Below are 25,700 nucleotides of genomic sequence, written 5' to 3'. Positions count from 1 at the left end.
GGGATGGAAAGTGAGCCCACATCATGGTGCAGAGTAGAAGCAGATGAAGTGTTCCTGGAGCCCTGAGGATGAAGGGTTCACTTCCAACCTGCGTGTGAAGGAGGGCTTCGTGGAAAGTAATGCAGTTGGGCTGCCCTTGAAGGATGAGTAGGGTAGGATGAAGACAGAGAGGAGCATGGGTGGTATTGCCGGGAGGGGTCGGGGAGGGGAGGAGGGGAAAGTACCAGAGCAGGAGGATGCAGTGTCTGGTTGCCATGCAGGTAGCACTTCACAGATGGTTTGTGACACCACCGTGCCTGAAGAATGGAGTTTGTAGGAAGGATGTTTTCGAGCAGGGAAGGGAAGGGAAGGGAAGGGAGTATAGATGTTGCATTTATTCTTGTCTTTAAAAAATTTTTTTTTCTTGATGGAAGGATAGAGGGGAATTTTATCTTGGGTAAGACTTTAACAAAACTCCATTGATCTGTTAACTTACATTTTTCGAGATAATTCTGTGAGCTAAACTAATCTTTAACACCTACTACATATGACTTCTGTTTCGATGGGATTATTGTTGTATTTTGAGTTAAGGCACAGTAACGACAGTATTTGTTCTTTTTTCTTTAGGTGTATTTATTTATTATTTTTTTTTTTTTTGAGAGAGAGAACATGCATACCATCAGGGGAGGGGCAGAGAAAGAGGGAGAGAGAGAATCCCAAGCAGGCTTCTCACTGTCAGCGCAGAGCCTGACTTCGGGCTCAATCTCATGAACTGTGAGATCGTGACCTGAGCCGAAACCAAGATTTGGACGTTCAGCCCACTGAGCCATCCAGGTGCTCTAGTAATGACAGTATTTGTAAATGTGTGACTTTTTCAGGGGGACATACACTCTGAGGGTTCATAAGGGGCATGGGTCTAAGTGCTTTCTGAAGTTAAAAGGTTGTGGGTTCACATTTTACTGCCACATTCTGCTGATAGATCATTTATAGAAAGTTCCAGTATCTGATGAAGAACAGAGTGCTGACATGAGTTTTCACTTAGGTGTGCAGAAAGAATTGGTTAGCTTTGTGCGCAAAATAGGCTGAAATCCAGCCTTAATTAGTCAGACTTTTGCATAATTCATCGCAGTCACTTTGAAAGTCCAGCTGAATATGCTCTTGATTTTGATCACAGTGGGTTCATTTTAAAGGACCGATTGTCTTTTATTAGTTCCGTGCTACACAGGTGTTTATGTCTTCCAAGTAAAGCCATGACAATGCACCTAGTATCCTTTTAAAGAAATGGATTGTTACACAGGGATCCATAAAGAAGTGCATCAATCCATAAAAATGTTTTTCTTATTTAATATCATTGCTACCAATCTAATCAGCTTTAAAGACAGGAAGGTAAGCTAAGTTTGTTTCTGTCTCTTTGAATCCATAGGCTGTCCATCTGGCCCAGGCAAGCTTCCAGATTGAAGCCTTTGGCTCCAAATTCATTCTTGACCTCACACTGAACAAGTAAGTGTTTGGTTATAATCCTGTTAAGAAGCAAGTGCAATAAAACTTTACTTCATGATAATGGTTTAGTTAAAATAGTGTCTGTTGTTGAAGCAATTGATATTTTTTAGCTGACTCTGTCATATTGCACTTAAAGAAAAATATAAAAGTCTGAAGTGAAGTCTGTCTTTTTTTCTTTTCCTGAAAGAGAAGGCATTTAACATCTAACTTGTTAAATATCTCCAGTAGAGTACTTACATATTATGATTTTAAATGGAATAAGTCTTTGAAGTAATGCTAGTTAATCAGTGTTAACTATGGTCATTACTATATATAGGAAACATGATGAATTACTGACTCAAGTATAATTAGACTTCAGTCTAGAAATTTCCATTTTACTTTTCATTATGCAATTCACATGACTTCTGTATGAAGAACAAAGAAAATCATGACTTGCGATACCTATTTTGAGAAGGTTCTTCCTTTGTAATTTTCTCTAATACAGGTTTTTAGAGATTGGTCCTGATGAAAATCCACCCAGTTTTTCTCTGAGCTTGTGTTTATGTTGATATTTAAATGCCGTTTCCCAAGTTGGAACCAATTGTACAGATATCTTTGTACAAAGCATGAGCAAGCGCTATTTACTGAAGCAGGCCTCTTCAGCCTCTAATTGAGCTAGCAGTGAGCCTTTCTTGGGTGAAGGAGATTTCCTGTATGGTTCTCTTCAGCTGAGGGAACCAGGAGCTCCAGTGAGTATTTTAAATTCTCCTCAGTATCTTGACCAGAACTGAATCTTTGCCAGAAAGGTACCACATAAGGCCATCAGACACTGTAATGTAGGCAGCCGCAGTCAATATCTGAGAAATTGCAAAGGAATATATAGAACAACTATTAGATTTCTTATATGCCAAATTCTGTGAGCTTGGCAGAAAAAAAAAAAAAAATAAAATGCAGAGTCAGCTTGGGTGTTCCTTACTCAAGTTTTGTTGCAGCTTTAAGTCAGAATGAATCAGCAGAACTCAGTTTCCAGTGGTAAAGCTGTTGCAGGTTTTCTTCTTTGAGTCTGCTGAGCATTGGTTGAGTGCCTTTTCACCCCGCTGTGTCAGCACTGTCCCTGCCTAGGAGATTTGTCTTGCCAAATCTTAGACTGTGTTGAGTAGCGAAGCATGGCTAATTTTAGTTTGTTTAAGGTCCTCTGTCCCTTTAACTCTTACTGCAATGGAGACTGTCATTCCAAACTGAAGGGTGGTCATAGCAACTGACATTGCCATGTATTTTGAACATTAAAACGTCACGGCCACGACAGAGCCTCCCAATCGAATGACTGAAGAAGTCTCCAGTGGACTTAGAGATCTGAAAACACATGAGAAAATCATTTACCAGTAATATTTAACATGCAGAGTAACCAAGTTGAGCACCTACTGTGAGTGGCCCTTGCCTTGAGGAGCTTCTTGTTTAGTCCAGAAATGTTGATAGGTAAATACACAATTTTAGAAGAGTGTGAAATTTGCTGTGCTAGAGATAAACGTGGAGTTCTGTGGTAGCACCAAAAAGGCAGCTCTTCAGGCGGGAACAGTGTGGAAAGGCATCCTGGAAATGGTGACAGTTGAGCTGAATCTTCTAAGACAGGTGCTAGTGAGGAGGAGAGTTGTTGGGGAGAGGGATAGGAGAGGAAGAGGAAATGGAAAATTGTGTCTAGACAATTCTTAGTGTGTGCTAAGGAGCCAGGCACATGCAGCTGTGGGGCATGTTAAGGAAGCATGAGACTTTTATTGAACTTCATGGTAAATTACAAGGTTGAGGCAGAGGGAGATGAGTCAGAATAGGTAGGCCCAGGGACAGCTCAACTCATGCAAGATCTCGTCTGTCATGCTTAAGAGCTTGGCTGTTATCCTCTAGAGTCTGAAAAATAAAGTAAGGGAATAAACTGAAGTTCTGTTCTTAAGAAGTGCCCAGAGGCATGGAGAGGGAATGCTCTCAAGAAATCTTCAGTTGATAAAAATCATCAGGATTGCTTTGATATGGATGACAAGGCAGAAAGAAGAGTTAAAGTTAATAGGTGCCTTGATCAGATAGCTAGGTGGAAGGTATCCAGCAGAAATGGGCAGCACAGGGAACAACTCTTTAAATGGTGAAAAGGATCTGAAATCAGAATAGACATAATTTATTTGAAAGGTTTGGGACATATATGGGGCCATGCCTAGGAGGTAGGCGGAAATAACAATCTGAAGCTCAGGGAAGAGATGGGGGCTGGAGATAGTAGAGAGTTATTTCCATATAATGTTAATGACAAGCATGGTTGTGAATGAGATTGCCCAGGGAAGGTAGGTAGAATGAGAACATAAGCTGGAAAGACAGTTAAGAGTTGAGGAGAGGAAGAGGAATCCACGAAGGGACAGAGAGTGAGTGTTCAGAGAAATGGGGGGAGAATCGGGACAATGATTAAATTGAGAGTTTCAGAACAGGAAGATGTGATTTATAGCCTTACATGAAAAGGATCTAATGAGATAAGGAGCCAAGATTACCCTCTGTATTTATCCATTAAGTATTCACTGGTCTGAAGACAGTAGTTTCAGTGAAGCTTTGGGGGCAGAAGCTAGGTTACGACTGGCTGGAAAGGACTGAGAGGAGGTGATGTGGGGACAGCAAGGGCCCACCGAGGAGGTCTGGGTGAGAGGAAAAGAGAACGAGAGCAGTGGCTAGACGAAGACACTGGGATCAAGGGACGGGCTGGTAGGGGTAACACAGCAAGTTGATAGGCTGAGCAATGGAGCTGGAAAGAGGGAGAGGTAAAGATACAGAAGAGACAGGAGATAATTTATGGAGCCAGATCTGAGTGAGGACAAAAGGGAGTGAGACCAGTAGCACAAGGGCAGCGTGTAGTTGTGAACCAGGAGGGACAGTTCATTCCCAACTTATGGGCATGTGCAGGTAGAGATTGGTTTGCAGGTGAAGGGGTGACATTCAGAAAATGCCTCTCTGGAGAGTTCCTTCTTGGGGACAGCATTATCTGCCGTAGGAATTGGGATAGAGAGGAGGGGTGGGTTGGGCTTGAGGAAAATGACAAAAATTTAGGCTCATCGCTGGGAGGAATGGGTGAGGAAGCTTACCAAGGTCATGTTAAAGAATGTGTGAGCGATTGTCATTAGATATCAATCATGTGTTACGTGTCAATCTTTGAGTCGTTCTTCCCGATGGTGTTCTGTTTTGTTTTCCTTAACCTGGGGTGCTGCATCATTGCAGCATGTGAGGGTAGGAGGGGAGGCAGATTGTAGCATGGATCAGGGTTCAGATTTTCTGGTGGTAGCACAGGTGAGGAAGAGTGGAAGCACAGCTCTTTGAATGCTGGTCAATAACTTGGGTAGTTAAGTACCAAGATCCAGCCTGGCCAAGGAGGGAAATGATGTCAGGAGGAGGCTTCGGGACTGGACTGGGAATAACTGGAGGTCTCTTTATACGGGGAAAAGTAAATCAGTGGGAGGGAGGCCATGAGAGCTGTACTCGTGCAGTATCTCCCCCGTGCAGAGTCTCGAGCCTTCTGATGCAGCTTTGAGTATGCGCTATGGGTATGACTTAGAGATGCGAGGGAATTGTGTCAGGGTATGACGTGTGCAGGCCAAGGTGGGTCGCTAATTTAAATGACTTTCAATGGCTGGGATTAACTAAAAAGTGTGATTCATGTTAGAATAAATTAAAGAGAATTTTTTGATCAGTCATGGAGGAATCAGAAGAGCTTTTGAGGAAGGAGGGATCTCCATTTCCACCATGGAGTGGTCATCACCACACTACTTACAACAATTTGAAGTGTCGGAGCATGGAAAAGGGAAAAGGTACGTGGCAAGTTCATGGGCTCGGGGAAGGAATAAAAGCGTAAAGATATCAACATAAACTAATCAAAGTGGTGGCCGCAGAATCTAAGTGGTGAATGAGCTCATCGGGCCTGGACTGCCAGCTTGTGAAGACTACCCCAATGTGGGTTCCTGAGAGGAGAGTGTTTTTGAGTCTGTGCTTTTATAGATTGAAAAAGCGAGGCCTTGGCTTACTGAGGCATCTCGTGGCAGAGATGTGTGTTTTATTGGTTTGTTCAGCAAGTGTCGAGCAAGCATCTGTTGTCTGCCTGGGACTCCTGTGGGTGCTGAAGCCGCTGAGAATAGGATGGGCGGGGTCCCTGCTTCCGGCCATGGAGCTTTGTTCACTAAATAAAGCTAGATCACATGTGATCACGGGGACTGCAGGTAGGGGTGGCCAACATGATTTGGATGTCACAGAAGCCAGAAGGTCTGTCAGAGGAGGAACAGTGAGCTGAAACCTGATCGTCAAAGATGAGCCACCACCGAAGCTGGAAGGCTGAGGACAGTGGGGGCAGTAAGTGCAGTGGGGGTAGACTGAGGAGATGAGGTCAGAGAGGAAGCCATGAAGCCAAATCGTGAAGGGCCGTCATCTGTGGAGATGTGTTTGATGGGAAGCTATCGGAGGGCAGCAAGCATGGATGTCACACTACTGGAGTTACATTTCATTTAGCCAAGAATCCTAGTTGTGGCCTCAGAGGACTTTTGGTCATTATCCTTTTAGGATACTTCCTTTTTCAATTTTGTTTTGTTTTTCTTCTAGAATAACTTTTTCCAAGTTAAGAATGTTTTAAAAAGCTTACCAGATTGAATGCTTAACGTGTATTGATCCTTGGAAGTCCTAGAGTCCAGTGATTGTCTCCTCCATACGTGTGATTGGAATCATGCCAAAGTCCGTATTACCTATCAATTAGATTTGCTGGTATGTTCAATAATTGTTTATAGGGAGTAAGAGTGACCAGAGCTGCATAATGGTTGAGATCACAGTTCTGGAATCATATAGACACGGGTTTGAATCTGGGGACTATCATTTACTAGCCATGTGACCTTGGGCAATTTTCTTTGTTTTTTGTTTTGTTTTTGTTTTTTTAATGTTTATTTATTTATTTTGAGAGACAGAAAGAGAGAGAGAACAGGGGAAGGGCAGAGAGAGAGAGGGAAACAGAAAATCCCAAGCAGGCTTCACATTGTCAGCATAGAGCCTGGTGCAGGGTTCGAACTCACAAACCATGAGATCATGATTTGAGCAGAAACCAAGAGTCAGATGCTTAACCAACTGAGCCACCCAGGGGCTCCATTTTTTTTTTCACAGCAGTTTTTTTTTAAGGTTTATTTATTTTGAGAGAGAGAGAGAGAAAGAGAGAGCACATGCAAGTGGGGGAGGGGCAAAGAGAGAGGGAATCCCAGCTAGACTCTGCACTGTCAGTGCAGAGCCTGACGTGGAGATCAGACTCATGAACCACGAGATCATGACCTGAGCTGAAGTCAGATGCTTAATGAATGAGCCACCTGGTACCCCAAGTTTCTTTGTTTTAATAACAGTTTGAGATATAACTTACATGCCATAAAATTTACTTCTTTAAAGTGTACCATTCAGTGGTTTTTGTTATATTCGCGACGTATGCAATTACATCACCATCTAACTGAAGAACATTTTTGTTGTTCTGCAGAGACCCTGCACGTTTCCCATTCCCCTCTTCCCCAAGCCCTTGGCAACCACTCATCTACTTTTTGTCTCTGGATTTGCCTATTCTGGGCATTTCATATAAATGGATTTATGCAACTTGTAGCTTTTTGCAATTGGCGTCTTTTGCTTAGCATAATGTTTTTAAGGTTCCTCTATGTTGTATTAAATAATATGCCATCATATGGATATATTCTTAACTTTTTAAGCTTTAGTTTCCTTCTTAAGCTGTAGGTTGTTATAAGGATTAAATGAGATAATAATGTGTGGTATTTATACATGTCTGCTAATTGGAAGGGTGTGTTAATGCTGTGGACTGAAATTTGTCTCTCTAAAATTCCTATGTTGAAGTCTTAACCCCCAATATGACTGTATTTGGAAATAGAGCCTCTAAGGAGGTAATGTTAAATGAGGTTGTAGGGTGGATCCTTGATCTGATAGGATTAGTGTTCTTATAAGAAGAGACACCAGAGAGCCCCCATCTCTCTTTATGTTGGGGGATTCAGCAGTGAAGAAAAGATTCATTGATCTCATCAAGCTTCTGATCTAATGAGAACAGGACAGGTCCACTTCAATGTCAGTCAGTATTTTTTTCTGATTTTGTAAATGAAAGGAGGGTAGTGTACTGTATGATCTTCTCCCTGCTGAAAGGGGACTGAAGAAGAAATTAGAGATGGCTGGCCTGTGGTTGATATGCACTCAAAGTGATGAGTATGGTTGGTCAGAACCTGACATCCATTGGGCCATAATCTAGGTACTAATAGGTAGGGTTGCTTTATCTAAAATAATGGAACTGGGCTTTGAGGGCTTCTCACACTAACATCTGTTCCTGGGTGAGGTGGGGAATCCCTTGGTTCTTCTAGATTCTACTCTGCAGTCAGAGCACATATTCAGGTACTTATTATTGTAGCTCTTCTGTGTGAAACTGGGTAGCTGGGCTGAATCAGTTTACCTCTGTGGGCTCCCTGGAAAGCTGCTTTGTCTAAGGTTCCAGCCACATTCTTCAATGGCACCTATTAGGAAAATTGTGTGTGGGGGCTAACCTTTGTCCTATATATGGCCCTATCCTTTTGTGTACATATTCTGTTGGCTGGGACATGGAATGGTGATTGGCCCCCCAACAAAGGTTAAGCCTCTGTAACCTCCAACAAACACTGGAGAAGACACTGCTAGACCTGGATCATATCAAGATTGGGCCTTGGGATACATATGTACATAGTGGTGACATTTGACATTGGGCCACCAGGAATCTCAGAAAAGGAAAATCAGTGTAGCATGCCTAGTTGAGAGAGGTACACAGACCTTCTACGTGGAGGTCATTGCATTGAGTCATAGTGATGTTTCTCTTCACCCAGGAATGGGGTTTGAGGTGCTTACTGATGAGTGCATGCGGGAGAGTGGGGGTAGTGCCAGGGCACAGATGATTGAAGCAGTCTTAGTGTCACCACGTGGGAAGGGATCTACTCCAAGGAGTGGCAAGTAGAGGCAGCATGAAAGGGTCAAAGTAATGTGTTCAGTACGGTAGTTCTGCATTTAGGAAAAGGTCTTTGTTTCTTTGTTGTTGTTTTTGTTTTGTTTTGTTTTTGAATCAGGGGTGTTTGATTTAAGATGAATATCTAGAAAATGCTGATTTAAAGAAATATATGCACAGTAATTTGCTCATGAAAAGTAGTTCATACAATGCTTTTGAAGGAAGAAAACAGCCACACTGATGTAGTTTCGGTTAGGTTAAATCAAGAGCCTGACTTTTGTGCTGGTTATTATGACCAATGTAGTCTTCATTTAGTCAACAAACAAACATTTATTGAGTATCTTTTTTGCATAAGATACTGTGCTGAGGGACCCACGGAATTCAGAGGTCTGCAAAAGAATTCTTCACAGGAACCCACAGTAAAAAAAATGAGATGAAAACATATACAAATAGTCTTAAAATATGATAGGAAGTGACTTGTGAGGGCTAGATGCTGAGGGAAGGTTTTATGTGGAAGGTGGGATCTGGTGTTCATCTTAAAGGATGCTATCTTGGCTTTGGTGGTAGACCCTGAGGTAAGGATTCCAGGAAATACCTTCAGGGTGTAAGGAAGTGAGACGTGGAAGAGAAAGGAAGCCGAAAAAAATGCGATTTCCCACTGGGGCTCATTCCTGCTGAGGAACCTTGGGCGTTGGGTGGATTCTTCTTCAGAATGTCATCCAACTGAGTGATGAGGAAGCTGGGGTTTTGTCCACCAACTGCCAGTCTGTTGTTGGTCGAGGGCTGGTTCTGGGGGCAATAACTCGTGAGTACTTCTGCTGCCTCCTCTTGGAGACAGAAAAATGCCCAGAGGCCAGGAACCTAGGTCTTCCCAATCAGCTTCCTGCCATGTGTTGACGTGGCTGCTGAGGGCCCACGGGTGGGACAGGGCAGAGTCTGCGACACATGCTTTTCACTTGGGAAGATGTGGGAGGGAGAAAATCTCATTGCATGCAGGAAGGTGGCGGAGTAAAGGTGTGGGAGTAGGAAAGCACCAGATTCCTGTTGGGAGGGAGTGAGGACTGGTGAACCCATCACTCAACGAAGCTGGAAGTGTCAAGGAGCAGATGGAAGGCGATCTCCTTGTTTGGACTCATTGGATTCTAAGTGGGAAATTTAGTCTCTTTCAACTCTGCAGATTTGGAGATACGAACTTCAATTTGGTTTGTAACAAGGAACGTGGGGAGCAGAGAGAGGCCTCCTCCTGTGCCATTTGCCTTCTGCGAGTGAGTAGGACCAGGAGTTAGGAACTGTGGCTGGAGAAGAGGGTACAGCAGACGGCCTGTACTCTAGCCGAGACGAGCTGTTACGGTCTTCCATCTTGGCTTGTAAATTTGCAGGACTTCTGAACCGAGATCGGCTGGGCCAAGTGTGCCAGTGCTAGCCCCCCACTCCTGTCCTACTTTCTGTTCATCAGTCTGCTAACTCATAGGCTAAATGCTCTATTTCCTAATTTTCAAGGTCTGCAGAAGGAAGCCTTTCTACTACAGTGGCCATGATGGTGACAGACTGAATGCTAAGCCCTTTACCCATTTTCTCCTATTCAAATTCCTTTAGAACCCTGTGAGGAAGATGTGATTATTCCCATTTTCCAGCTGAGCAACTTGAGGCCTGGTAAGATTCAGTCACATGTTGGGACTAAGCATGGGCCCTTAGTCTTGAGTCTTCTGTGTCTGCTTTGATCACAACACTGGACTATCAAATTACAAGCAAGCTGGGCATAATTCTAACGATTGCTCATCTGTTCACATAAAGTGGGGAAAAAAGAATTGAACTATTTTAGTCAGTTTTTAACAATATAAAGAAAACACACAATTCTCCAATAGGATTTAAAATAATCCTGTTTGTTGAGCATGCCATCTGTTGTGGGCTGAACTGTCTTCCTCCAAAATTCCTGTGTTGAAGTCCTAACCCCCAGTGCCTCAGAATGTGACCAGATTTGGAGAAAAGGACTTTAAAGAAGTAATTAAGTTGAAATGAAGTCTTTAAGGTAGGCCCTAACGCAATATGACCAATGTCCTTATAAGAAGAAGAAATTTGGACACAGACCTATGTGTGCACAGAGGAAATACCATGTGACGACAGTGAGAAGGTGGCCGCCTGCAAGCCAAGCAGAGAGACCTCAGAAGAAGCCAGTTCTGCCCACACCTTGATCTTGGGCTTCTAACCTTCAGGACCAGGAGGAAATAAGTTCCTGTTGTTTAAGCCACCAGGTGTGGTACTTTGCTATGGTAGCCCTAGCAAATTGATATACATCCTAATGCATTTATTGCTTACTTATTGTAGTGAGACATTCAGCATTAAATGTTGCTGTTTGTTGAACGGGAAGTCTCTCATAGCTAATAATCCTATAATTTCCAAGTGCTGTTTTGAGAGATTATGGTCTCTTTTGCATTTATAGAAAAGGAAAGGTTAAATTATTTTGGTAGCTTTGAAAGAGTTTCTGTGATGGTAAGGAAGCTTGAGAGGCAGAGATTCCCCAAAGTTGTCATAAGTATCGATTGCCACTATGTCATGTGCAATATGATGTAGGTGAATATTGATTTTCATATGTCCTAGAGGCCCTAGAGTATACTAAAGTTTCCAGTGCTGTGGGGAATGAGGTGCTGTGGGGTATTCTCCCCCCCACCCCCCCCTTTTTTAAAAATAAGGCTTATTTATTTATTTTGAGAGAGAACGAGAAAGTGTGAGAGAGAATCCCAAGCATGCTCAGCACTGTCAGTGAGGAGCCCAGTGCGGGCCTCGAACTCATGAACTGTGAGATCATGACCCTAGTTGAAATCAAGAGTCAGATGCTTACCTGACTGAGTCACCCAGGTGCATCCTGCCTTTAAGGCATCCTTTCCTGTCTGGCTCCAAACATTTTGATTCTATAGTGCTGGGTGACTCCTCTTTTTGCTGTATTTTCTCTGATTAGGTGAGGACCTATCAAATCTCCCTTAGGCATTTCTCGTTGGAGAGTCAACCCTATATTGGGTGCTTTGGATGTTATAACTATCATTTGCTTTGATGACCCATCTTTATGCTGGTAGATCAGGTCCAGAAACTCTTGAAAAATGTATAATAATATAAGTATTGCCTACATATTAATAGGTTCTAGTTCTCTTTTTTAGGGTGTGTATCTGACCTACTTTCAAAATGGTTTGACACTGACTTCCACAGTCAAACATAATAATAGCAGAAACATTAAAAATGAAATCCCAATGAAACCACTGGCATTTATGTACTGATTCTTTATTTCCATAGGTAGACATGATTTAGTATAACTCTTGGGTAGTGAAGGACAATGGATGTTTGCCCTCTAACTGTAGTAATTATGAGACTTCCTTACCCCATGCCCTCTTGCCTGTCGACAGTAATTGTTATGGGTGATGGGACCCAGGGAAGTTAAACACCAGACTGAGAAAATCAGAAGGGCCATAGAAGCTAGGTTTAGGCTCTAAGTTCCAAGATTGTCCAGAAAGGAGAAATCTGTGGCTATCGTCTCTAGAACCACAGAGAAAAAAAAAGTCATCTAAGAATTTCTAGCAAAATCAAAGGGCTCTAATTGTCCATGGAATCACAATGCACTGCTTATTTAATCTAGGAAATAGAAGATATCTAGTGAATTAAGAGACCATGTCTTAACTAATGGATTAAAAAAGACCCTTTGCAGGTATCCACCCTAATGCAATGTGGGGAAGTAAAACTTGAACTTGGTTCATTCTTCAGACCACTTCTTTGTCTTTTTAATTTTTTTAATTTTTTTTTAAAGTAGGCTCTATACCTAATGTAGGGCTTGAACTCAGCACCCTGAGATCAGGAGTTGCACGTTCCACCACCAAGAGCAAGACAGGCACCCCCATTTCTTGGTATTTTGAAGACAGATAAATTTATAAAAATTGCAGCAGAAGTTAATCTTGACAAAAAATTGGAAAGCATTGAGGATTAGATGATACCAAGCATCTGTGATGAGTTAATTATGGTAGTTATTGAATTTAGATCTTACTTTTCTGACAGGTGAGAAAAGCCACATACTGGCATATGTAATTACCATTATCTGATAAAAGAAGTTTGTCTGTCTGGAGATATAAACATTTTCCTGTCAAAGAGGAATTTATCCCTTTCGCTCTGATACTGGTAGGACATTAGGTAGCATAATGGTTAAAGTCTGCAACCACGGTTTTGTGAATGATCAGAAACGTTACACTTAGATGGATGTTTTGTTTTGACACTCTGTGCCAGCCAAGTGCATGAAGTTCTTTCCAGCCTCAGTGGATTGATCAGTAGATTTCCATGGATTGAAACCTTTACTGAACCATTCCAAGCACTTCTTATTCCAGAAGTGTTTATTTAGTACCTGTTAAGTGCCAGACACTGTTAAAGCCACCAGAGAGAAATCCTTCCCTCATGAAGCCAATGGAACAATGGAGGAGAAAGAAATCTACAGCCATTTAAATGACAGTCTGGGATGTACCATGGTGGGAGAAATAAAGGATGCTTTTATCACACATAGGAGGGGTGGGAGGAGATAGGGAAGTAAATGTCTAAGCTCAGATGTAAAACTTCAGAGTTGGCCAGACAAAGGTTTGAGGGTTAGAGCGTGAGAGCCTGAAGAAGGTAAGTAAGAGAGGTGAAGTATGGAGTGAAAGAAAAGGCAGGGTTGGCGAAATTCACAAAATCACACAGCCAGTAAGCGACAGAGCCAGGATCAGAACTCAGGATTGCCCACTGTCACAGCCTTTGAGAGCTGAGACACTTTTCAGTGATGAAGGAATCCCACTGAAGTTATGTGTGAAAAGTTCTATAAAGATGAACCAAGGATGAATAAATTTTGCATCACTTGTCTTTTACATCTTGCTTTACTTCCAATACTACTCTGCCTTGTATAAATCTAATGCTAAGCAATAATTCTACTAAAATTTTCTCTTATTATTGTAGAGATTTATATAAAGTAACTGCTTGACATCAGATAAAAGGGCTCATTAAGATTCTTGGCTATCATCTGCCGCCAGTAAGAATTGTGTTATTTCTACAACCATTGTTTTTGATGATTCGTAGACTGGCGTCATCATTTACAGTCGTTTTCCCTAATCTTTTAAAATTAATTGTAATATTAGAATCCCCAATATTAGAATCCTATCATTTATTATGATTTGTTTATAAAAGTGATCTCTTTAAACAATCCGTTCTAATTCATCTTCCATGATGATATACACGTGCTTTATCATTTGGTTATGTGTAAAAACAAACCAGTATAGGCTTTTCCATAAGACCCTTTCTGCAAAAAGTTTCAAGTCCTTATTTCAATTAAGATATTTTTAAAATGAAAACTATATTTATCTTTCTTGTAGGAATATTTTTCAAATAAGAGGCAGAAAATCTCTAACACATTGTAGAGTGCACATGCCATTTCTTCTTCCTTTATTTTTTGCCCAAATGACTTCACACGTGCAATAAATCAGACTAAACTATGTGACAAGAAAGATTTCACAGCATAAGGACAAGACTATGTCTCTTATAAATCCCTAGAATTTCTTAGAGACTTAATTGTGTCTGAGCCTCTTCCTCGTTACTGTTAGTATTTATGCATTAAGCACAGCCTGACCTGGTACTTGACCCTAAGGAGATGCCTTGCTCTTTAAAGCTATTCAGATGATGGTAAAGGGTTTCTTTATGTGACTTCTAGCGCTTGGCCATCCTCGCTCTGTCTCTCTGCACGACGCTAGTTTAGGGGGAAACAAAGCAGAATAAGATGCAGCTTCTTTAAGGAGCTCATAATTTAGGTGAGATTAGGGAAAGCTGCACAGAGGAAGAGGTACTGAAGCTGAATTTTGAGGAAGGAATAATTCAGGGATCAGTAGATAATACTTTTGGATGGGGGCGGGTGGGGCAGGAACTCTTTTGAGCGCTCATTCTTACTGGTGAGTCAATGTTTTTGATAGGGAATGTTCTTCACTGGATACATATGAGTGATGGGCTGTTAATACAGGGTAGTTATTTTGAATCTTTTCCTTGCTAGTATCTGTACCTGGTACAGCGTTGTAGCCAGTGGTAGTTTTCTGAGGTGTAAAAATGAAGTACTGATATTTTACCGACGTTAAAAATACATATGTGCCCTTTTCTCATTAGGAAGTTTAGTTAACTCTGTTCCTAAGCGATCGTTAATGTGCTCATGACTGAATGTAAACATTTAGTGACAGCAGTGCTTTGAGAAGTAAATAATATATCTGCCTTTTCATCCAACTTTGTGTCCTTTCGACTTGGAGAACTGTAAAAAAAAATGAACCAACTGCGCGACATTATTGGATATTCTTTTTTATGAAAGCAGTTTGAGGCAGGGTTTTCAGGTCTGTGGATTAAGGGAGGCAAGCGTTCCTGCACTCGGCACCATCAACAAAATGCCCATACTGCATTTCCCTTGTTCTGACTTGATCGCTCTCCTCAAGATATGATGTTCGGAAGTGCTCTTTATGATTAAAAACTGCATAACTTGTTTTAAAAAAATTGTGTGTGTGTGTGTGTGTGTGTGTGTGTGTGTGTGTGTGTGTGTGTTTTCTATGCAGGAAATTCTATTTTCTTCCTGTAAGTCCCAGTGAGGAAGGTTTGCTTAATGCCTGGTTATATCAGCTTGGAGATACTAATGTCAGTGCAGAGCAGCTCATAATGTTGTACCCATTGTCCTAGAGCAAAGCTGTATAGAAAGCCAGAAGAGAACCAATATTTTTTGGCTCGTCTTTGAGGTCCACTTCCTGGTAAGTAATAATTAAATGACATGGCTCTCAAAGTACAAAACCCCACTAATCCTTAGGTGTTACCTAGCAAGTGTTCAGCACAGGTATGTGGGTGATTAGACATGATGATGGACGATAGTGGCACATTCATGAAAACTGGCCTTTCGTAAGGAAACAAGACCTTTTATGTTATAAAGACTTAGCTCTGCCACGGCGGTGGATGATACAGGCCCTGGAATCAAAATGTTTTTCTCAGTATAATTGAACTAACAGCACTGTAGCAATGCTTTTTCTAGAGTAGCATTGAAGCCCTTCTCTTTTCCTTCCTGATCCAGAGGGTCAGCCTTGTCTTTGCTTTGTCCTTGGCATGAGAGAAGTCCAAGAACATAAGTGTGTGTGTCTTTGAGCTGAATCTGCTGTCATCCACCTCCACCTGGGACGGGAGCCTTGCGTTTCCATCCATTGACTCTGTCATCTTCCACTTCTCAGTTTGAATGTCTCACTTTGAATGTCGCAGCCTCATGCTTTTATTTATTTATTTTTTAAATAAGGATGTTTTCTTAATATTTGAAGAAAGCATGGTCCAAATTGTGTTTTGAGAGTTGGATTGAATTACAGAATATTTTCTATTCTGGTGTTCTTCAGGGTCTTCAAATATAATTCAGTTTCTTCAGATATAAATGTCCTTTTGATTCTTAAATTCCACGTAAGAGTGAAATCATACGGTATTTGTCTTTCTCTCACTGACTTATTTCGCTTAGCATGATACATGCTCTGTACCTATTCACGTTGTTGCAAATGGCAAGATTGCGTTCGTTTTTAGGCTGAGTAATATTCCAATCACAACTTCTTTATCTATTCATCAGTTGATGGACATAGGGGGAAAAGGAGAGAGAGAGGCAAACCGTAAAACAGACTCTTAACTATAGAGAACAAACTGAGGGTTGATGGAGGGAGGTGGGTGGGGGATGGGCTAGATGGGTGGCGGGTATTAAGGAGGATACGTGTAGGGGCGCCTGGGTGGCGCAGTCAGTTAAGCGTCCGACTTCAGCCAGGTCACGATCTCACGGTCCGTGAGTTCGAGCCCCGCATCAGGCTCTGGGCTGATGGCTCAGAGCCTGGAGCCTGTTTCCGATTCTGTGTCTCCCTCTCTCTCTGTCCCTCCCCCGTTCATGCTCTGTCTCTCTCTGTCCCAAAAATAAATAAACGTTGAAAAAAAAAAAAATTAAAAAAAAAAAAAAAAAAGGAGGATACGTGTTGTGATGAGCACTGGGTGTTATATGTAAGTGATGAATCACTAAATTCTACTCCTGAAACTGATATTACACTGTATGTTAACCAACTAGAATTTAAATAAAAACTTGAAACAAAAAAATAAATAACATAATGTCCTTTTGAAAGGTCTTGTTTCTTGTATTAAAGTAGAGTTGGGTGGGCTTCCTGCCTCTGTTGACTTGGCTGAAGTGTGCTATTTTTCAATCTCCACTTTGAAATCGGAAGGATTTACAAAGGCTCTACTTGTGACTTCTGAATGAAAATGATTACAGGTATATTTGTGTATTTGGTTCCTGTTTCCAAGAACAGCTTACAGCTTCTTTTTGAATTCCCTTTGAATCATGATAGAGCAGGCTTAGATGCGTTAAGACTCATTCAGTGTAACCCCCTAGCTGATTTTCACATCTCTTCTTACCCTACTGAGTGGTCTTCTAGTGTGTTCCAGAACACCTCCAGACCTGAGGTGGCTGATTCTTAGTCTGTGGCTGCCTTATGAAGCCCTTTTTTTCTAACTTTCTGTAATTTTTTACCTCCCAGTTTCAGATTTTGTACTTAAAAGCCTCTCAATCATAAAGACCGAATATTAGTCTACTTCATTCAATTATCAGCAGTTTTCTAGAAATTGGTTTGTGAGATTGCTCTTGTCCCTTCAAAATAGCTAAGATTATGTTCGTAGGTGTTCCCCTAGAATATGAAATAAGAATACAGATCATCTTCCAAGAAGAAAAGATTGGAAAGTTATAAAAAGAATTTTTCTAATACTTGAGAAGTATTATTTTTTAAGCATGTAAGAAGTTATTTATAGTTTCTCCCTGCCAGTGCTCAGTACTATTAAACAGCAGGAGGCTTTTGCAGCCTAAAAAATGGTATTTTCAAATCTGGAAGAACTTTCTACAAGGTGAAAGCAATCTCAGGTTGAACTGCCAGATTTTTCTGCCTCTATGTGTTTTACAGATGAACTGAATGTAATGCAGTCTATTAAGAGAACATTTAATAACTAACTACCCATTAGTAGATATAAAACCCAATGTATTAGGTATAATTTAGTTTTTTTTTTCCCTAAAATCGCATTGAAATATGATAATATATTTTAGTATTCTGGGTAAAATTAAAATGTAGTAATTTAAAAATGTTTTTAGTGTTTTCTTTGGAGATAATATTAGGCTATTTCAGAAATCAAATTGGATGTCCAAATTAATCTCCATCTTATTTGATCATATTGGGGAGAATAATATCAAAACACACTGACTTCCTTTGCCTTATTTTGGAGAGTGATGGTGGTATATAGAAAAATCATCTTTTACCATTGGTATGAAATACGATACTTTTGTGTATTCTTTTATTGTCATTTTTTAAATGTACATTTTTAAATTCCAGTGTAATTAACATATGGTATTATGTTAGTTTCAGGTGTTAAATATAGTAATTCATCAATTCTATACATTACTCAGTGCTCATCATGATAGTGTACTCTTAACAAAGGCAAAACTAAACTATTGGGGACTACATGAAAATAAAAAGCTTTTGCACAGTGAAGGAAACCATCAACAAAATAAAAAGTCCACTGAATGGGAGAAGTTATTTGTAAATAATATATTCCAGAAGGGGTTAATATCCAAAATATAAAATATATTTGTTATATTTATTATTCTTAACACATCTACCACCCAAATCTGATAGAATATTCTTTATATATGCACACAGCAGACACTTTGAGTTTAAGTGTGTACACTTTAAATTGGCTAAGTTTTTGGCCATTGTCTTCACTCAAAAATAGGCCACCTTCTGATGAATTTAAAGAAAGACATTTCATAAATAGTTATTTTCTCCTGTGTTATCTGTGAGCCAGCAAAAGCATTTCTTCTGTGTTTATGAATTAAGTATTTTTTGAATGCATGTGTTTTTTTTCAATAACGTGCTGTTTATTGAATCTTTACTATGTACATCAAATACTCGTGGTAAAAATCAGTATTTTCCATTGACTTTGAAGAATAGTAGAAAAGAAATCAAGTGCTCAGAAACAGCATGTTTTGATGATTATGACAGATATGATTTTGATTTGCACATAAACTTCAGGTGCTAAGGGCTGCTGTGCACAAACATTCAGACCACTAATCATCTTTCTCATTCATGGCACATTACATCATTGGCCTGGATATGGCCCAATATTGTTGAAAGTTTTCAATCTTGTCTATCTCCAGGCCCCTTCTTATACTCCCCACCCCATCCTAAAATGTTTAACATGGTCTTTTATTTGTATGTGTTCTTATAAACATAGATATTATAGTTTTGTGGGCATTTAATTTTATTTTATAAATAGTGTTATACTACAAATCTCTACTCAACACCATGTTTAAAAAATCTGTGCTTGTATGTAACTGTTGGAGAGTATCCATGGAGAGTGTCTAACTCTCTTCCATTTCCCCAGGGCACGAAATCTAGATTTCCCTTTGGCTCTCTACAACCGTAGCCATATGGTAACGGACCTGTGGATGCATTGCCTGTGTAAGAATTTCTCAGGGGCATATACCCAGGAGCAGGACTGCTGGTGTATATATAATTTAATGTAGTATAGCTGGATTGCCCTACAGAAAGTCTGTGATAGTCTACTCTTGGTGCTCAGTAGAGTGTTTAAATCCCATTCATTTGTAGGCTGGGCCGAGTGATTTTTTTTTCCCTCTAGGCATAGTTATTTTTTGTATGTTGGGAAGCTATTGCTTATTTTTATTGGTTAGTGATTTCAGAAATATAATATTAAACCTTATAAGATGAAGTAGCATCTCCTTCAGTAGAAATTGGTTCTCTTGGGATTGCGTTAATTTGGCGAGGCCACCATGAGCCTGAGGTAATGGAATTTTATCCTTCTAGTGCACTGTATTGTCCGATGTTGTCGTGGTGTGAACTTGTAAAGTTTGCATGATTACAAAGGAGAAGCATATTCACTTTAAAGAATTGGATTCATATTTATTTAAAGCCAAGGATTATACCGTATGCCAAGAGAGCCCTTGGTAACTGTGGAATAAGAACAGTTTGTAGGGTGAGAGGTGAGAATACTAAGAGGGACAAAGGAATACGTGGTTCATGAGCACCTAGCACGTTGCTGGACACAAGGTAGAGGTGCAGTCAGTATTTGGGTGATGAGAGAGTAAGTAGTGTGACGTGGCGGAGAGTGTGCATTAGGTGACAGCTAAATGTTTTGATTTGCATTCTGATTCAGCCACTTGGGGAATAATGGCACCACTCTGAGCCTCAGTTTATTAAACCCAAAACTGAGATTGACAGGAGAACTAGCCGAGGTGCAGAGTGGGAAAAACTGGAACGTAGAACAGACCCTTACGAGGTGTTCAGTTCCTTCCACAAAGTGCACTTCCTACCTCCTGACTCTTCACGATCTCTTGCCAGTGTTCTGTCATAAAGCGATCCTGGTCTTGGCTGGTATAAGGATTTCTAAACAGTCTCTTGTTTTCTGTTTTTCTATTCACGGAAGCACTTAATTGAAAACTGTAGTAAGGTTCTATTTAAAAACAACTCAAAATGATCATGGCTTCCCTACACAATTGTGGATCCCGACACTATGTAAATTTCGACCTATCTTTTCCCATCACCTAAAGCCTACAAAAGACTAGTTTTAAAGGTCTGATATTACGAAACGTCGAAGATACGAGGTTGCTGAGGCATGGATTGTTCCACATTAAGCGGGGTTTGAAGATATGCTAAACTTAAAAAAAAAATGAGTTGTTTTTGAAAGAATCCTTCCAAAGTGGGTTAGGTATTTTTCTGTTTCTTTGGTAGAATATGTATTAGGTGTAATTTCACTTTTTGTTTTAATATGCCCGGTTGCTGTTTGCTTGCTTGACCTGCAGTGTAATAGGCATTGCGGCTGTTTTCGTGCTGTGGGCTGTAATTTTGGCTCCTATTGAACCTGCTGCGTCATTCCAGCTCTTTTAGTTTTTAATATGTTATAGCTAGAATAAGGAATAACAGAAATTATTATCATTTTAGGTAAATCAGGAGTTAATAACCTTGAATAAAGTCTCTAGCCAAGAGTAAGAGTTGCTCTGCCTTTAAAATAATGATTTCAAAGACTCAATGAGCCCTTTCCCTTGTGTCCTGGATGCTGGCTAATTTCCAGGTGGCTAAGAGGATCAGCAATCTGAGGTCTGGAGAATAAGGGGTATTATTTTACTTTATAACAGAATATCTTTAGAAGCATAGCTGTCAGCTTGGTACGTACTCTGTAATTTATAGAGTCATAAAGTTTGCACGAAATTTTACCATTTACAGATGAAGACCCTGAAATTTAGTAATAGTCTCTTTTGCCCAAGGTGACCCTGGTACATGTGGAGTCCTAGAACCCAGGATTTTCAGCTCATAGTTCTGAACATTTTCCTTTCTCAGTAAGGAATGTGTTGCCTGGAGGGCTCTCACGTATGCAACAATAGATTATGTGCTTGGAATTATTAAACTGTATACTCTGTAATAAATCTTTTAAGTTATTTAAATAGTAAAGATTAAGTAGAAGGAAGAGTGAGTGTATCAGAAACTGGATGAGGATTCTGGGACTGAGAGTCTAGATTTTGAGGTATGAAATACCGGACTTGATTCCCATGAGGTTTTCTCTCCTGAACTGGTAGACAGGCTTGCAGAGCAAAAAGGGCTGTCAAACTTACCAGCTATTAAGTTTGCAGGTGGGAACACATTTGGAACCTAAGGCTTCTAATAACAGTGGTTTAGATCTGGTTTTCACCTCCAAAGCTATCAGCAGAAGGATAACAATTTTAACTCAGACAGACAAGGTCAGCAAAACTTGGGGTTCAAGCAAAATGACAATAATAATGGACATATTGAGAACTTCTAGTGTGGGCCACGTTTCAGAAAACCTTATGTGAATGTACTCATTTACTCTTCACAACAACCCAAGAGATGATGAACCAAGATGATAAAACCAAGGCACAGATTATTAGACCTTGCATGTGGAGATCACATGTCTAGTTAGTGGTAGCCTGGGATTTAATCAACATATTAACTCTAGAGCTGCATGGCTTCTCTGAAGAGGCAGCTCCATCTAGCTGTAAGGAAATCCAGGTTTCCATCCAGTTTTTCCTCTCCGTGAGAGAAAGTTTGGTGTCTCTGGGGTAACTCAGATTCACATTGATTCCTAGGAAGGTCTAGCCTCAGTTCAGTTCTGTGTTGACATTCAGTGGACCATTACATTAAGAAGGGATAGACTTCAAGGTTTAAAGTTCTCTCACAAGACCGCATCATTTCTTTCCCCCCGCATTAACACATGCCGCTCAGAGGCCACCAGACCCCTTGGAATGCCTTATCAAGACTCTAGATAAGCCACACATTATTTCTTAACACTGCAGTCTCTACAGACAAACGGCCATCTTTATGTTCATCGTTATCCTTCGTCATATTTGAGCAAGTTTTGCAGAGGAAAGCGCTTATGGGAAGGAATTAGTTACCACGTGCTGACTCTGAAAAAGGCAGGCTGATGGTGGGGGGGTGGGGGGTAAAGAGGGAACGGGGTGGAGACGCAAACAGTGACTTCGACTGAAAAATAAAATGTGGTGGTCTTAAGCCTCTGTTCCCGAGGTTCAGCAAGTGGTTGGTGTTTTTCTTGGGTGGAGGAGAACCTAAGTGTAGGAGTCTTTCTCCAGGACTCCTCCACCTGCTCAAAATATAAGCTGTCATGCTCCTCAATATTCCCATGTCCCCACTCTCTGGCCTTCACTCTGTCAGTTACAGTCTGGAACCCATGTTTACATGTCCAGGGAAGCAGGCTACTTTCACTTGAATTTTACCTTCTAGTATTGCAGATTCAGTCTTTTTATTTTTATGGATGTTTGCTGTTGGATGGCTAAGGCCTTCTGTGTTTTCTGATCAGTTGGGAAAAATTTTAATTTCTCTGTTGCTGACCAAACAGTTAATTTCTTAACAGATGTGTAGTTATGACTCAGCTTTGTCCAAGTGGAATGGCAAAAACCTTGTTTTCCAGTTAGCCATACTTGTAGTTTCACACTGAGCAGTAACCGTTTGCCTAAATTAATGATTGGCTAAACCTAGAAAGGTAAATGAAAGCGGGTGAGATGACCGAAATAATTTTTTAAAATGTCAGCGTTCAGAGGATCTGAAAAACATTGTGGGATTGTACATTATCTTGCAATAAAAGAAGATTCACATCTATTTAAGGACTTTTGCTTTTCAACATTGACATAGTTAGAAATAAATGCGGGGCTATTTTTTTTTTTTTAACAAGAAGAAAGTGTATTTAAAGTTCTGACAGTGGATAAAGTCATGACATTGTAGGTGACAAATTGCAGTCAGATCCTTGCCTGTCAGGATTTACTATATGGAGTTTTACCAGGGGCTTCATTTGAAATGTACTTTCTTAGTGAGATTTTGTCTAAATGTCTACTGTTGCGTATTTTCGAGTCATAATTTTATGCTTCTGTTTGGTCTCACTGATAGAAAAATGCAAACATGCTTTTTAGTTTGTAGGTGGCTATAAGCTTTGCAGGAGTGTTCTTTTTTCATGGTAGACTTTATTCAAGCCCTTAAATCTATAGGCTGGGAATAGATGGTGATTATGGAGCACAGATCTATAGGGCAGTCATCACTGTGCAGCCTGCTGGGACTTCTTCACGTCCAGGTCTGTTTTCCAATGGAGATAAGGGTATAAAGGGAATGGGGAAGAAAAAATAAAAAGATCGCTTTCCTTTTTTTTTTTTTTTTCTCATTGCCCACTTCATTTTAAATTCCTTTCCCAATAGTATTTAGAAAAGTAAAGGGCTTAGTAAAGCCTGCTGCTTTTCAGGTATCACTGATTCAAGTTAGATGTGAGCATGCATTGAGCACCTAGCAAGCCTCATGTACTGAACCAGGCCTTTTGTATTTGAGTAGTAAAGATCTTTTCTTATTTCTGAGAAGTCAGCACCAACAAAACACTGTAACAAAGCACCCCTTAGTAGTTCGATGGATCATTCTCTCAACTTTCCTCTCTGAGACCATTGGCAAAGTTCAGTCGTATTGATTTCCATCCAAAAGCAGAAGTTCATTAGAGTGGCAGCTTGCCATGGCTAAGTAATGGATATCCCAAGTTACTCCTTCATCTTCAATATGGAAGTTACAGACCGATTGTTACTGAGCCGTCATATAAAAAGCAGCTAATGGAGGATGGTTAGTTTCCTTTTAATTGTCAGAAGTCTATACTTTTGAGGCCTAGAAGAGTAGCTGTTAAATCAAAAGCAATTTTCTGAAAAATATTTTATTGTTTTCTTGTAAAGATGATACTGCTTATTATAAAATTTAAAGTCAGTACCTGAAAGTACAAAGGAAAAAGTTAAAAATTACCATTCAGAAGTAGCCATTGTTAATATTTGTCAGTTTAATTCAGAGAGCTTTCTATACATACAGATGGAAGGTTTGGTAGAGAGTTTACAAAAAAGAGATTATTCAGGGCGCCTGGGTGGCTCAGTCAGTTAAGCATCTATTGATTTAGGCTCAAGTTGTGATCTCACAGTTTGTGAGGTTTGTGAGATCAAGCTATGCTATCAATAGAGCCCACTTGGGATTCTCTCTCCCTCTCTCTCTGCCCCTCCCCTGCTCTTGTGTGCACTCTCTCTCTGTCTCTCTGTATGTAAAATAAATAAACTTTAAAAACAACGACGACAACAAAACCAAAAAGAGATTATTCTATAACGATATTTTAAACAAATGACTACATTTAAGAAACTTGGATTTAATAAATATTAAATTTAACAGAAGAAAAAGAAGGGAAATTAAAGAAATTGATGAAGGCAGATGAATATTTCTTCATGATGAGATGTTACTTGCTAGACAATGAACATTGTTTGGAGTCATTAAAGAAAAGGATGTGTTTCAGCTAGATTGTATATTTGAATGAAGAACAAATTTACATACTTATACTTCTTCCACTTTTTTTCTTACCTGTTAGTTATAATATTCTTTTTACATTGTCAAGGTTTATAACATTTATATTTTGTTCAATAATTACAGTTCCCATAACTTAAGGGGTTCAGTGCCCAACTTGAATCCTTTTACCATGGCTTCTAGAACTATTTTTCCTGAGTTGTTTGTATTTTGTTTGACTGGAATTCATTGAAAAGTTTGTTGTTCAAGATAGATTTTTGTGTGTTATAGTTCATGTAGCTCATGAACGTAAACATGTTTATTTATTGACATTATACTTGAAGAATAACTTGGCTAAATATAAAAATTTTGAATCATACTTCCCCCAGGACTTAAGGGGATGGCCCCATTGTCTTTGGGCATTGAGAATGCTGACGAGTCAGAGGCAACCTAGTTTTCTCTCTTTAGAGAGATTGCTTCTTCTGGCTTAACATGATTATATGACTTTTCCATATCAGTAGCTTCCCCAAGATTAATAACACTATCCAGTATTAATGGTGCTTTATAAGCTTTTCCAGGAACATGGTTTATTTGTTTGTTTGAGCTGCATATTCAAAGCTTTTTTTTGATTTTAGGGAATTTATGTTCTATTTTTGTCTATTTTTTCTCTTCCATGTGTTTTATTCTCTTCAGGAATAATAACAATGTGTATATGTGATCTTCTGTATACCTCATCTCTATATTATTTTATTATTGATTCCTGACTATGTTTTTTCTTTCTCTGTTTTCAGCTTCATTTGCATCTTTATAACGTTTATTTTTTTCATTTTTTTCCTCCTGAGCTTTGCCAACTTCCTTTTTATCTTATTCTAATCTTTTATGATGTTCTTTTGAGCTCCTTTCAAAAAAGAGGTCATGTCTATAATTTCTTTGAGGTCAGAGGGAAATATTTATATGAGCATTTCCTCTGTTTCCTTGTGATGTATATCCTTCATCTCCCCTGGCTTTTTTTTCTTTTCTTCCTTATATCAATGCTCAAGTCCCCTGTTCTTTTCTTTTTGATTATGATGACGCCATGGCTGGGATCAGCTGTTTGCTGAAGCATTGTGTGGGAGAAGAGGGAGTGGCAACAGGGAGGGGGATGGTGAGCCAGGGCCCCACAGCTCCTTTGGGTATGTTTCCTGTTCACTCTTCACAGTCCATGCCTCTCCTTGGGAGAGGCCATCTTACTGGGGGTGTGAGGGGGTCAGTGGAGCTCATTGCAGAGCTCCTGGGAGCTCTGTGTGCTAAACAGAAGTTTGCTCTTCTGCCTTCCTTCACCTCTGAAAAGTCCTTTG

General features: G+C 40.0%; 1 protein-coding gene across 7 annotated transcripts in view; it reads left to right on the top strand.

The window, feature by feature from the left end:
- ADAM23 (ADAM metallopeptidase domain 23) overlaps positions 1–25,700 on the top strand; it is a 202,991-nt gene that overhangs the window by 49,271 nt on the left and 128,020 nt on the right. For all 7 annotated transcript variants that reach the window (XM_053905584.1, XM_019446240.2, XM_053905593.1 and 4 more), the window contains exon 3: positions 1,403–1,479. In XM_053905584.1, the coding sequence (XP_053761559.1) occupies positions 1,403–1,479 (77 nt within the window). The remainder of the gene's footprint in view (positions 1–1,402; positions 1,480–25,700) is intronic.

This window comes from Panthera pardus, unplaced genomic scaffold, assembly GCF_024362965.1.
Source record: "Panthera pardus isolate Hobbes unplaced genomic scaffold, ASM2436296v1 HiC_scaffold_10, whole genome shotgun sequence".
Classification (NCBI taxonomy): domain Eukaryota; kingdom Metazoa; phylum Chordata; class Mammalia; order Carnivora; family Felidae; genus Panthera; species Panthera pardus.
The sequence above is the reverse complement of the archived record's forward strand: the minus strand, read 5'-3'. Positions and strand labels throughout refer to the sequence as shown.